This window comes from Amphiura filiformis, chromosome 11 (genome assembly GCF_039555335.1).
Source record: "Amphiura filiformis chromosome 11, Afil_fr2py, whole genome shotgun sequence".
Classification (NCBI taxonomy): domain Eukaryota; kingdom Metazoa; phylum Echinodermata; class Ophiuroidea; order Amphilepidida; family Amphiuridae; genus Amphiura; species Amphiura filiformis.
Genome location: NC_092638.1, coordinates 4,320,697 through 4,334,485, shown reverse-complemented (window position 1 = coordinate 4,334,485; position 13,789 = coordinate 4,320,697). Strand labels below are relative to the sequence as shown.

The following is a 13,789-nucleotide window of genomic DNA, read 5'->3' as shown; positions in this document are numbered from 1 at the left end:
AGACCGTTTAAAACAGTGTTAAAAGTTGCATCTGGGTCCATAGGAGTCAACTCTCAAATAATACAGTAGACCAGGTCTATTCATGTGTTTGTGACTGCTATGGACTTTTAAGTTAAAAAAAACGGCCTCTTTTCTTACACATGTAACCATTGTGACTGAACGCAATGACGTGTTACGCTATACATTGGTCCACAGGGATAAAACAAATAGGGCTATACATACCTGTTTACATTTGTACATTTTGTAAAATATTTTTTGACTTATTTTAAAAAGTATTAGGGGGAAATGATAAGTTGTGGACTCTATATTGAAGACAGAATTTACCTTTTTGGTAAATCCCATTAGCTTTTGCGAGTACACCTGCGAACTCGCCATTTGACGTCACACCGTCTTGCAATGCGCAGTAACCAAGATGGTAACAATGTTCGATAAACGATGTACCCATCAGCGCAGATCGGTATGACGAAGGCACCATGTCAACAATGCCTAGAAAAGTTGCTTTTTGCCTTGTAAACGTACGTAAATTTTCGCCATTTTCTGCGATTCTTTTTCTCCAATCGGCACCAGATGAATCGACTTTCTTTTTACTCGCTATTAACCAATCAAGGGTCGTAGAAATTTTGATTGACAGTAAAGTCAGACGAAAACTAGTCTTTTTAATTCTGTCTTCAATTATAACCTCGCACAGAGTACATGGGTGTTTCTAGTAAAATGTTAATATGATTTGTAATGCCCAGAGAATAATGATCACCACATCCCTACAATGCACCATGCTTTTACAAAACAAACTGGTTCGCGGTGCATGCAAGTTCCCATTGAACATTTGTACGAATGAGGGCATTATAGCAGTAATATCACATGGGCTCTCACGGGGGCTCTTATGTAGATTTTGGATGATATTTATGAGTAACTGTGGTCTTTTGTACTCATTACCAAGTTTTTCAAAAATTAAAACTTCGTAAAAGTAAGACAAAATAGGTTTAGACATTTGAAATGGAAAATGGGAACCAGGGGATCAACCTAGGTTCTCTTTTGATAACCACTGACGTATGTGCAGACTGCAAACTTCTGCACGTAAATTTTGGAAGCTTATAATATAGTATAACAAAAGGGTAGTTAGATTATTAAATAGACGCACAAACCAATTACAGTGCGAAATAGGTTATTTGCACATGAAAAAACATAATATAATTAAAGACAAAGATAAAAAGACTAGTTTGCGTCTGACGTCACTGTCAATCAAATTCTCTACGATCCTTGATTGGCTAATAGCGCGTATAAGGAAGGTCGGTTCATCTGGCTGGTGCCGATCGGAGAAAAGGAATAGCATTGAATGGCTAAAATTACGTACTCTTACAAGGCAAAAAGCAACTTTTTTAGGCATTGTGGACATGGTGCCTTCGGTTAAGAAAGTTTCCTACTATTAAGACCTAACTTTTGAGATGGTTTGTATGTTTGATGGTGCAAAATTAACAATAAGGCGCCCGGTTTTACCGCCGTGTTCAGCAACTCATATCATCACGACACTTGTAAACCAACCGTGCTCGGAGTTTGATTGACAGATGACGTCAGACGCAAACTAGTCTTTTTATCTTTGTCTATCATTATAGTCCTTTCCTGACGCATGTATTTATAAAGGATATGTATTGGTTTGTTCTGGCTAAAAATAGTCAAATTTCTAATGTCATGTACAGCACATGGTTCAAGCCTTGCCGTTTGAGGCGCCCAAACTATATTTCCACTCCCCATATACACTAAATATCACTCGCTGAGAATCATCCAAAATTGAAAAAAGTTTCAGCATTTTCAATGTATTCGATTTACCGTAATAGATTAGCATAATTCCTGAAAACTAAAGAGAGGATGTCAACAGTGCGTAAGCGTTTCATATTGGTATGAATGATCTCAGACATAGAGTGATTCCACAACTACATAAAAAGAGTGCTTCGACTACTCGCCTAGTATCATGCTAGCGATTAATTGATCTTAATCCAGACGGCAAGGCCTGATGGTGTATTCTGGGATGCTGTGAAAATATCCTTTGTATTATGCCTATAATAGGCGTCAGGCAATTGTGATCAATTAGTGACAAAATATCATATTACGAACAACATTTTCCAGCAGACACTAATTATACTTTGTAAAAATAATTAATTAAGAAATGAGATTATTCGAATAATGCTATTTTTAATGTAAATGTCATGCAATTCAGCCGTTGGCTGCTATGTGATTTCTAATAAAATATACAATATATATATATACAATGATTAAGAACCTTTTGTGTATGATGAATGATGGGAACATTATATTTGTTTGAGATTTTGCAAAGCGTGTTAATTCGATTAGCTTGAACACGAGCAAATTTAAAGCGGCAACTCAAATTGATTTTACACTTATCTGATTGCTATAACATAATTTTATAATTATTCACGTGGTTCAAAACATGATTTTGATTCAGGCCACTTACGATGTACACGCAGGACTGCTTCAGTGGCAATTATTTCTTCTTCCGGAAATGTGAACACCACAATTGTTTTTAAAAAGTATAGAAAATTAGCTTAATTATAATATGTTTTTTTATCAATTTTACTAATGCGTTATTTGTTATTGCAACTGGTAAAGAAGTAGTGGAACAGGAAACGTATATTTTTACATCTTGGCCCGTTTATTAGAAAAATTATACATGCATGATAGAAGTATCATATTTTGTGATGATTTGTATCATTTTGGAATAAATTACAGCAAGCTAGTTCATTAGACAAGAAGCTGTCATGCACATCATCACCAGCTGTTCGCAACTAACGTTTGTTTTTATAGCGACAAAGTATCTTTTATGAACTGATTATGTGAGCCAAAGATATCAGTTTGAATATATTCGCTGTCGAAGTGACGTAATAATCGGATAAACTACCATAGTTATCATAGGATAAAACCATTTTTAATATATCGCGCTGCACTAGTACGTTCACGCGGTACCTTTGCATTGAACCATAGATGTCAACGAGCAGGGATAAAGACCTGGATCGTTCAATAGAATATTCATATCATGTTGATCACGCGTACCTGTAAGATTAGTATCTTTAAAAAGAGCGGTATTGTATTCAATCTATGATTGCAGACATACACAGGTGATGAGTACAACCTGCTTGTAGTGCAGCGCCATGTATTCAAAAATTGGTTGAACCTATTGTTATCCGATTATTACATCAATTCGACAGCGAATATGAAGTGTGGAACATTTAATTGGAATATTCCATATAAAACCCATTTTACACATGTGGCAGATTTTGAAAATATCTTCCACAGTGTAATCACGACATTATGCCTTATGTTATTATCAAGAACGAATCACATGATTTTATAAAACATTCTTAAACACTTGAAAATGTTCTTGCAATCTTATTGGTTCTTATCCGTGTGATATGACACGATATCGCACACCTTAGCGAGTGCGTGTCGACGCGATACTCGTACGCGCTATTTGAATCAATCGGACGTGCATAGCAACAACAGGACTGACCGATTCTAAGCCATAGGTAATTCCTTGTAAAATGTAGGAATAAATTTGATCAAAATTTGGTATACCTATGATTAATACATTTATTTGAATTGAAGTGTTTAAGAATGAGAATAAAGGTATTGTTTTTAGCCGCTGTCGTGCATCTATCGTCTCATATAACACGCGCCATCATTATTTTTGTCGTAAAACAACTCGGTTTCGCCTCGTTATTTTACTTAAAATGTGGGGGTACGACAAGTATCAAAAATGGTCTAAAGCCTAGCAATCTAAAATATGATGACGGCATCCCACAGGAGAAGGGGCATGGGTGGACAAGGCGGGGTGAGGAGAGAGATAGAAGATATCCATTCCACAGGAGCGCCCCTGGCTACTTTACTGGTTCTTATAGAGAGAACCTCTCTCAAATTTTGAAAAGATCACCGTACTTGTCGGCATATGCATGCACTACACAACAAAAAGACCCCCATATCAGCCTCACGCGACGTGAAGAACATATTGATATAGGAAATATCGAATCACTGGGTCGTAGTAATATGTGAATTGACATCAAATGTTACGAGGATAATTTCATTTTGTATAATGTCGAAATAAAAGCATCCTGGAGCATTGCCGAGAGGGAATGTTAATCCACGTGTCTGTATTTCATCTCTTTGATCGGTCCTGACAAGCGGCATTTCCACTCAGTCGTAAATAGAACAAGACGGAAAGTCATACTTAAGTATGATTTGCGGTAGTGGATTTATTATATAAAGGTTACATGCGTTATTCGTCTATTAACACATTAGTTATTATTACGAATCCTTTGTTCATGCTGTATTGTCATACGAATGACAATGGATTGTAGGCAAATTGTCAGCTCCGTGATCTCGCTTACGAAAAGACAATGGAACAAAACGTTTCACAAGGTTCGTTTCCAAAACTAGCGCGCAATTTCATTTAAAATCGGATTTGCTTGAATATTGCATTGGTAGTATCACATCGTTATGAATACGGCAGAGTGCCGAATACGCAAAATTGCTGTTCTGAGTAAACGGCGTTTGAAAATCTTGGTACCATTCCATTGGTCATTCTAAAAATTAAGAACATTCGTGAACACTAATTTGAAATGTATCTTATAGAAGTGAATGTGCACCGATTATTTGCAATACTAGCATGTTCTAAAACAATCGATATATCCCTCAAAACAGGTATTTACAGCTATTCGGCTTTATGCTAAATCCAAAAAGTGTCAACCGCTGCGCAAAGAGTTACATAACGGGACGAATCCGCATTCAACTACGTGTAACCTATATCACGCGTCCTTGAGTTGGGGCTTTTGTGTAAAGATTTCTAATTGTCCTAAGGCTATAGATTCTTAACTTGGTTTATAAGTTATAATTAGTCATCACCATAATATTTAGTTGAAATTAAGGATTTTTGAGTAGAAATAACAATATTGGCCTATATTTTGTGTATAAATTTCTGTGATTTCCCAATTTTGCAACGGCGCTCTGATATAATTACGTCATAGCGATATCGTGTGGGGAATGTTTGTACTTATTTTGGTATCACTGGATAGAATATACCTATAGCTACCCATTGGTATCAAATATAACGGTATATGACATGTAATATAGAAAATTCGGAGTTTCCAGCTATACTATACAATAGATCAACCTGATTTGTACAGCTAAGTATACGATTCGTCTTTTGGTCAAATTCATTAATCGCACTTAGGCGCGATTCGTCCTAATCACAATTTCAATATCTAAGTCGGGAAGTAAGATTTATCATTAATATTTGGTGGAAATGAAAGATCGCCTGAAACACAATCACAAGCATACAATAACTCAATTTACTCAAAATGCTCGATTCGTTACTCTGCCGAATTCATAACGACATGTAATATACGCGGAATACTGCGGCCATTATGCCCTATCTAGTACAATATGACATTTTTATACTGCTGTTTTTTCGTATAGATAATACGGGAAGATTCTTCAAACCCTAATCCTTAACAATAACTCTAAATCATAACTCTAAACCCTGACCCGAACCCTAAAGCATTCCCCATATCACGGTTTTCGATGTGATTATTTATTAACGTTTCAAACAAAACATTACATAATTTTCAATTCTAGACCTTTACAATGCCAACAGCTATCACACTAATATACACATATATTTTTAGCCATTTTAACGTAGATTATGTTTTCTTTATCAAAAATTTTCATCTTTTTATGCCTTTTGTGGTAAATTATATTCTATCAACTGTATATTTGTGTGTACATTGAGGGCGCTATTTACATCAATTTCAAATTTAATTTACCCCAATAATATGAGTTAATCCTTTCATTTCATGATAAAAAGTAGTCTAAAAATGTTATTGCAATCATTATATTACTCATTTTTATATGTTTTAGTACCAATATACAAGTGTCTATTATAAAGATGTAAACAAAATTTAGAATAGCGCCATCAGTGTTCAACTTTGTTTAAAAATTAATGCAGTTACAACCATGTCCAAACCCTAGCCCTAACCAGAAAATGTCAGGTCAATGGATTCACAATGTGATTACGAACTGTGTATATTTTAGAGTGCTGATAAATTGTGCAGTCGGTCATAATATGGAGAGACAGTGACCACTGACCTGTACCGCTTTAGGCTGGACAGGCGAGCAGCAATGTAATGTAATCCAAGCAAGTCCAATGGTCTCATGAGCATATAATAACAAGAGAGTTCAACAATCATTTGGTCAGATGAAGCTCTCGTTAAATGATACATTCAAGCTTGGTTTATTCATAGCATTATCCAATCATGGTAATGTAATGCTGTGGCTTATTTGGATTTACCTACACTATATAGACCTATCTAGCTGAAACTTAGTGGTAATTTTGATTCAGTAAATATGATGTTATTTGGAGCAGCAGCAGACCTGTGTTTCACAGTAAAATGTGAGAATATTCTCCAATGGGAACTTAACTATCCTCCTGTATTATTTTCCTACCTATTCTAACTTTTGTTAATCAAATTCTGCTTAAAACTAGGCATGTTCAGGGTGTATCAAAATTATTGGTACCCATCAATATCCAGTGATTATGGAGCAGAATGCCACATCAAAAACAGTATAGGTTAGATTTATGTCATAAAAGGTCAGTAAACAACGAATTGTAGACATTTCAAGAGGATCAAATGTTGAATTTGAGAGAAGACAACAACGCTGATGGGTAACAATCATGTTGATACAGCCTGTATTATTCAGTGTATTTTCAAACGTGTGACTTGAAATGTCCCATCATTTCGTGTTTCGTGTACACAACTGTAAGAGCCCAATACGTAACAAAAGCCCAATAAGTAACAATTTGATACGTATTGGGTTCAACCTCTTCTACCTAGAACAAAATGTAGCAAAAAAATAATTATCCCGCCCAATACGTAACAAAACTGAAATTTAATTAAAATTACTTTATTCATACTCCCTCCCTCTGTAGTGGTTTTGTTACGTATTGGGCTCTATTTTTTGTTGTTACGTATTGGGCTCTTACACACGACCAACCCACGGTTGTTTGATGTATATAGAATTGTCTTCATTATTAAGTAAATGCAAACTATAGGTGGCGCTATTTATCATAAGTCATATTTTTTAATTTGCAAGGGGTAGGTAATCAATACTGCCATTAAAACAGATGGAATAAGCAACAATAAAATTTTATAAGCATATTTCAATAAAAAATAAAAGGAATTATTTGTATTAAAAGTAGGTATGTCACAGTGGCTGCACAATAATTCTGCTACACTGTGCATGCAAGCATAACAGTGAATTGAACAGGGCGCGCTTCAAATTTGGCCAATTTTAGAAAACATCCATGTCGATAAATGAATTTCTTCATATGCTTCATTTATCCAATTGTTTGAATTTTTAATATATGGTGTGTGAAGCCTTCCTGAGGCTACCATCTGGTCCCCAAAATTAAAAATTGTTTTGTTTAAGAACTACTGCCTGTTTTTATGGATTTTTGAAGATCGCTCATAAATCAGTAAATATAGGCCTTTAGGCCACAATAGCTCTAAGCCATTGTGTGTGTCCAAGGCCATACTACTTTTGTACACGCGGTACAGTAAAATAGCTATTCCATTTACCGATTGTCCTCCCATGGTAATCGTGATGACAAAATGTTAATTTAAGGTCTCATTGCAACTGAATTTTTATTTTTACTTTTCGGACTTGGCTTTGAGTAATGGTAACACATACCATGTTTACAGTAAAAATGAAACTTATATTCCAGACACCGTCAAAATGTCAAACTTTTTATTTTTTTGTATTGTTTTTAAATAATTACCCGCAGTTCATTTATTCAACCTCATAAAGGACCATTCTTAAAAAAATTATGATGAATGAACAGACGTTCATTAAATATTGAAAAAAACCCCAAAATTACTCATGCCTAATTTGCATAATAATATCATAAATACATAATTAACTGTAATTACCTAATTTGCATCAATTGAAAGAACTTTGTATACATATGTGTGCAAAAAACACCGCACCTTTATATCATGTACGGTTTTCTATTGGCATCAATTTTGCATATTAATTAGCTGAACTTAGTCATTTTTGAGAGTTAATTTGTCTGCAGATTGGCCGAAATTGCTAAAATAGTATATTTGGTTAATTTATTATAATTATTCAATGATAGATTTTTTAAATTTTGTTTTCTATAACGAAATCAGGAAAGATAGGCATTTAACATGTGATATTTAAATTAACGCTGCTTTTTCAAGCAAGCGTCCAAATAAACCTTCAAAATCTCGAAATGTGCCGATTTCGTCATTACAGCCATTTGTGGCAGGATTTCATTCCATCTACGAGCATCTTTAAATTGACACTACATCACAATGCATTGACCGATTTCAATTCTGTTTTTTTTTGATGCTTTAATAAAGCTCAATAATGTAGGAACATTAAATAACGTGTTTCTGCTGCGATTATTTTTGAGGTGATATACCTATTAAAAGCTTGAAAGCGTAATTTCCAGAAACTAAATAGCGCCACCAATCATAAATAGAAACATTTTTTTATCCAAAAAAGCTTTAAAAACTGCTGTTAAAGTGAATAATGTTGTAAATAAGGGGAAATTAATGTTGAAAACGACTCAAAAGCATCTGTATACATTAGCATGATACAGCTTTTAGCTGTTTAAGCCTAAAACTGTACATTGTGATTTGTTTGAAAAAGTTAATAAATGATCACATCAAACGACCGTGAACCATTGTGCAAACAAGAATAACATCAATGTCTTACCTTATATGCAATGTCACTGAATTCTACATTAGCTCCTTTAGCTATCTCCCCGAGTCTAAATATTGGACATAATGGATCTTCTGAGGGATGATAATTACACCCTCGTAAATAGGTTGTATCACTAGTTGGTAGGATATTTCTTCTGCAAAGAAAAACAAAGTTCGTAGTAACCAAAGTTCGTAGTATCTGATCCATGTAAATGCACTTACTGTGTACGTTTCAGCAACCACTGTTGCCTTTGTCAACACTTGATGAGGAGTAACTGCAATCTACTGACAACCAACGCTAGAGGGATTTCCAGCGTGATTGGGTTTTCCTTCTGGGGTATTTTGGATCCATGTTGCAGGAACTCATCAAAAATGTGAGAAAGCTGCTACTGCCCCTTAGTTGTACGCCCTCTCTCTTTCTTATTTCCACAGCTTTTTTAATCAAGCGCTTGTATCTATCTTGCTCTGACCTCAACTTCCCCCACCCAATAACATGGTTCTTGTCAACAACATGATCAAATAAAGTATTCAATAGATAATTTAAAATGGAAAGTCGTATGATTAATAGGTGGAAAATCAACACTGCAGAATTGTATCACATACCTAAGTGAAGCGTGTTCGACCTTAAATGTCGGAACTCATCATAAGCGCCTGAGTTGGCCTTACATCCGATGATTGCATCGAACAATTCTTGTTAAATAACTGGCTGTCAGTATTTGATTCTTGATATTTTCTTGTAGAAAAGTAGGAAAGCCTGTCTAAGTTGGGATACAAACCGCAGTTTTCGGTGTTTGTCTCACACATAATCACCATTATCAAAAGGTCTATTTTTTGCCCCAAATCAGCACTAACTTCAGCCAAGTAAATTCTGCTATGGAACTGTAACACATGCAGGACATTAATTTTTATCGATTTCTTTAAATATTTGTTAATGTAATGAAGGATTGAAAAGGTTTGCATTCTGCAGTGCGAAGAACTGTATTAGACTAGATATTAGACAACAAGTTATATTTTACTTACTTGAAAAAATTAAATAGCGGAAATGATATTCCATTTTTTATAAGGACGGTAAAATTTTCGGCTTCATGAAGCACAGCTACTTTTTTTCTGTGAAGATATAAAAAGAAATCAAATATACATTTTAAGTTGGAATACCACTTCGGGAAACAGTAAAGAGATATAAAGAAACGTAACTGTAATTCACCTTTTCGGTAAATCCCATAAGCCTTTGCGAGTACACCTGAGACCTCGTCATTTGACGTCACGCCGATCTGCAGCGATGCGCACATCGTTTATCGAACATCGTTACTGCGCATTGCAAAGGTGAATACGTAATTCGGTTGATTCACAATATGATGCTTTAAAATATTGTCTGATAGTTTCAGATCGGAATATAACTGGCATATTGTATTTTTCGAGACATATTTAAAGGTAATTCCTACTCTCAACAATGTCAATAATATTTTCAAAGGCCAACACAATGACAAAAAAAAATATTTTCAAAGGCCGATATCTCAATTTTCAATTTTATAATGCCATAACTTACGAACTCAATATCTTCGCTGAGGAATGTCCGATTTCATTGGGGAAAATTAGTGGCGATGTGGAGCAAAATAGCTCTTTATTTAAGATATGTAAAAACCTCAAAATTGATAACCTGCCCAAAAGTGTCTCCTTTTGACGTGGCGCGTCACATATGTTATAGAGTGTTTACAGCAATTTACAATTATAGTAGATCCATTTCGTATTATATTGATCACACGAAATCCTTCGTGGTGGTTCGTATGGACAATTATGCTATTGATACAGCCCTTTAAACATAGTAAACATACGGAATTTTTGCTCAAGGGCTCTGGTAACAACGTTTGGACATTATTTTTTTTGTTGTGGGGTGGGGCATGAGAGCACATTAGACATATCGAATTGCATTCTGAATACGAAAAATGTCCTGATATAAGATATTGCCATACAATGTGTATTATATCGCAAATTTCAAAAAATAACAAATTATTTGATATCAGAAGGTCATTCCTCATATTCAGAATGCAATTCGATATGGCTGGTGTACTCTCAGCTCCCACAAAAATACTGTGTAAACGTTAATAATCCTTAATATAACCTAGACATACCTACACTTTTGATGTTTTGAAGAACATGCAGTTTATTTGCCCAACGGAAAGGATTTGTACATTTAAGGAACTATTTCCAAGAATAACAAAAACTGTTAAGGACGTCATCATATAAACCTTTATGCTTTAGATACGATGACAATATAAATATATAATTATATGCGTGGAATAAGGTGAATACGATAATATCTTGATCATGATTCCAAGAAATGTTGATAGTCATAAATACTAATAAGGTCGTCATGCATCAACACGAATCTAAGAAACTATAATTGCTCTCGTGGGATATTTATCGACAACGTAGATCTCTGTAAGTGGGATAACTTTGTGTGTAATGGCATAATAGTACCAATAAAGTCATTTAAATGATTGAAAGGCTATTCTTGTTCTAGTTAAAAGCAAGCACAGGTTTATTTGCTTTGAGTTGAAACTGCAATTGACACTTTTTATAGTTAGATTTCAATTCTTCTAAAAAGACAAGCTTAGAGACTACATCTGGTCACGCCCACGCTTTTGACGTTTTGTTGCACATGCAGATTAGTTGCCTAACTGAAAGGATTTACCCTATTAGGAACTAATTCCAAGAATCAAAAATACCTGGGACTTATATCGTCTTATATCGTCATCATATCAGTAACTTCTTGCTCTAGATACGATGACGATATAAATATACATATTAGCGTGAAATAAAAGTAAGTATGATGATATCTTGATCATGATTCCAAGAAATGTTAATAGTAATAAATACCAATAATATACATCAATAATACATCATCATGAATCCAAAAACTATTATTAATTTATTGTCGTGGGATAGCTCATATATCGACAACATAGATCTCTGTAAGCGGAATATATTAGCGTTATGACACAAATACCAATAAACTCATTTTAATGGTGAAATGCTAAAGGTATTTTGTCATTTTAAAACGCAAGCAAAGATGTTTTGATTGCTTGGAAATCAAACTGCGATTCCACTAATATCGCAGTAAAATAATACAATTCTTTGCATCCTAATGATTTACCGTTAGGAATAAAGTGAACACAAAAGTATCTTGATCATGATTCCCAGAAATGTTAATAGTGCTATATACCAATAAGGTCGTCATGCATCAACATGAATCCAAGAAACTACAATTGCTCTCGTGGGATATTTATCGACAACGTAGATCTCTGTAAGTGGGATAACTTTGTGTGTAATGGCATAGTACCAATAAAGTCATTTTAATGATTGAAAGGCTAAAGGTATTCTTGTTCTAGTTAAAAGCAAGCAAAGATTTGTTTGCTTTGAGTTGAAACTGCGTTTAACGCTTTTTATAGTTAGATTTACAATTCTTCTGACTCTAAAAAGACAGGCTTAATGACTACATCTGGTCACGCCTACGCTTTTGACGTTCTGTTGAACATGCAGATTATTTGCCTTACGGAAATGATTTACCCTATTAGGAACTAATTCCAAGAATAAAAAATACCTAGGACTTATATCGTCGCCATATCAGTAACTTCGTGCTCTAGATACGATGACTATATAAATTAAACATATTAGCAAGTATGATAATATCTTGATCATGATTCCAAGAAATGTTAATAGTAATAAATACATCCATAATACATCATCACGAATCCAAGAAACTATTATTATTGTCGTGGGATAGCTCATATATTGACAACATAGATCTCTGTAAGCGGAATATATTAGCGTTATGACACAAATACCAATAAACCAAGGTATTTTTTTATGTCTAAACTATGCAAGGCTGCTATCGGTATGATAGCGCTGATGGGTTGGCGCCAAGATAGTTGTTAACCTCCCGTTTGAAGCTTAGCCGATTCTGGTTAGAGATAATTGGACCAGGTAGCGCATTCCAAAGGTGAGCTGAGGATGGAAGGAATGACCTCTGGTGGCTGACCAGGTTGGATCTTGAGATTTTGACAGCTTGGTCGTGGGATCTGACAGAACGCCGCAGACGAGGATCAATAATCATACGATCTGGTAACAGATGTTGAGTTCTGGAGCTTCACCATAGAACATCCTATGATTCGTGTTCTTGTCAAACGCAAGCAAAGATTATTTGATTGCTTTGAGATCAAACTGCGATTTACACTTTTAATATCGTAGTATAGATTATATCACCTAGGTTGAGGTATAGGACTTTCTATTTTTTTCGAAGAATAGCAGTTAGGGCAACTACTTGATTATATTTCTACATGTTCATACTACATACTCTGAATATTCTAGAAAATAAGCACGGGTCATTTTTGTTACTAAAATGGGGTCAACGTCCTCAACGGGCATTCTCTCCATAGGGCTACATGTAAAGACCAGTTATAGAAAAATGACCCTAAAATAAAAAATGCCCCATTCATGTTTTTTTTCTCAACTTTGACATATGATGTAGATTTAACATCTGGAATGTAATGCAAGTGGTATCGTTGCTGCTCTTCTAAATTCATTTATAAAATGTCCGTCCAGACCAAGGTGATACCATTCTTTGATTTCTAAGGATTTACCATTAGAATCCATGGTAACTGAATGCTAATTCTAAGGTTCTACAGGTCAAATGTTTAATTGCTGGTCCGAAAGTATGAGTTAGGTTCAGTATGAGGGTTTGGTTAACAGTCGTTTTAGGATATTTAAATAAAGGCACTTAATTTAATGCCCACGTGACCAGATGGGCGCTGACATTACAGCGTACTCTAGACAGGAAGTCTGGAAAAGTGACCTTTGGCACAGTTGGTGGTCTTTCTGTGTTTTTCAATTGGAAACACGGGATGCATGTCCAAATTTTCTAGAAAATTTGTAATTTGTAGTATTATTGTAAGAGTTTCCGTCGATAACTTTTTTTCTTTCGGTAAAAACTTTTCGGTAAA

General features: G+C 34.8%; 1 protein-coding gene across 3 annotated transcripts in view; it reads right to left on the bottom strand.

Moving 5' to 3' along the window:
* The window catches only part of LOC140164242 (P2X purinoceptor 4-like), a 194,108-nt gene that overhangs the window by 40,381 nt on the left and 139,938 nt on the right, over nt 1–13,789 (bottom strand). For all 3 annotated transcript variants that reach the window (XM_072187506.1, XM_072187507.1, XM_072187508.1), the window contains exons 6-7: nt 9,810–9,896; nt 8,803–8,944 (exon numbers count right to left, since the gene is read on the bottom strand). In XM_072187506.1, coding sequence (XP_072043607.1) covers nt 8,803–8,944; nt 9,810–9,896 — 229 coding nt within the window. The remainder of the gene's footprint in view (nt 1–8,802; nt 8,945–9,809; nt 9,897–13,789) is intronic.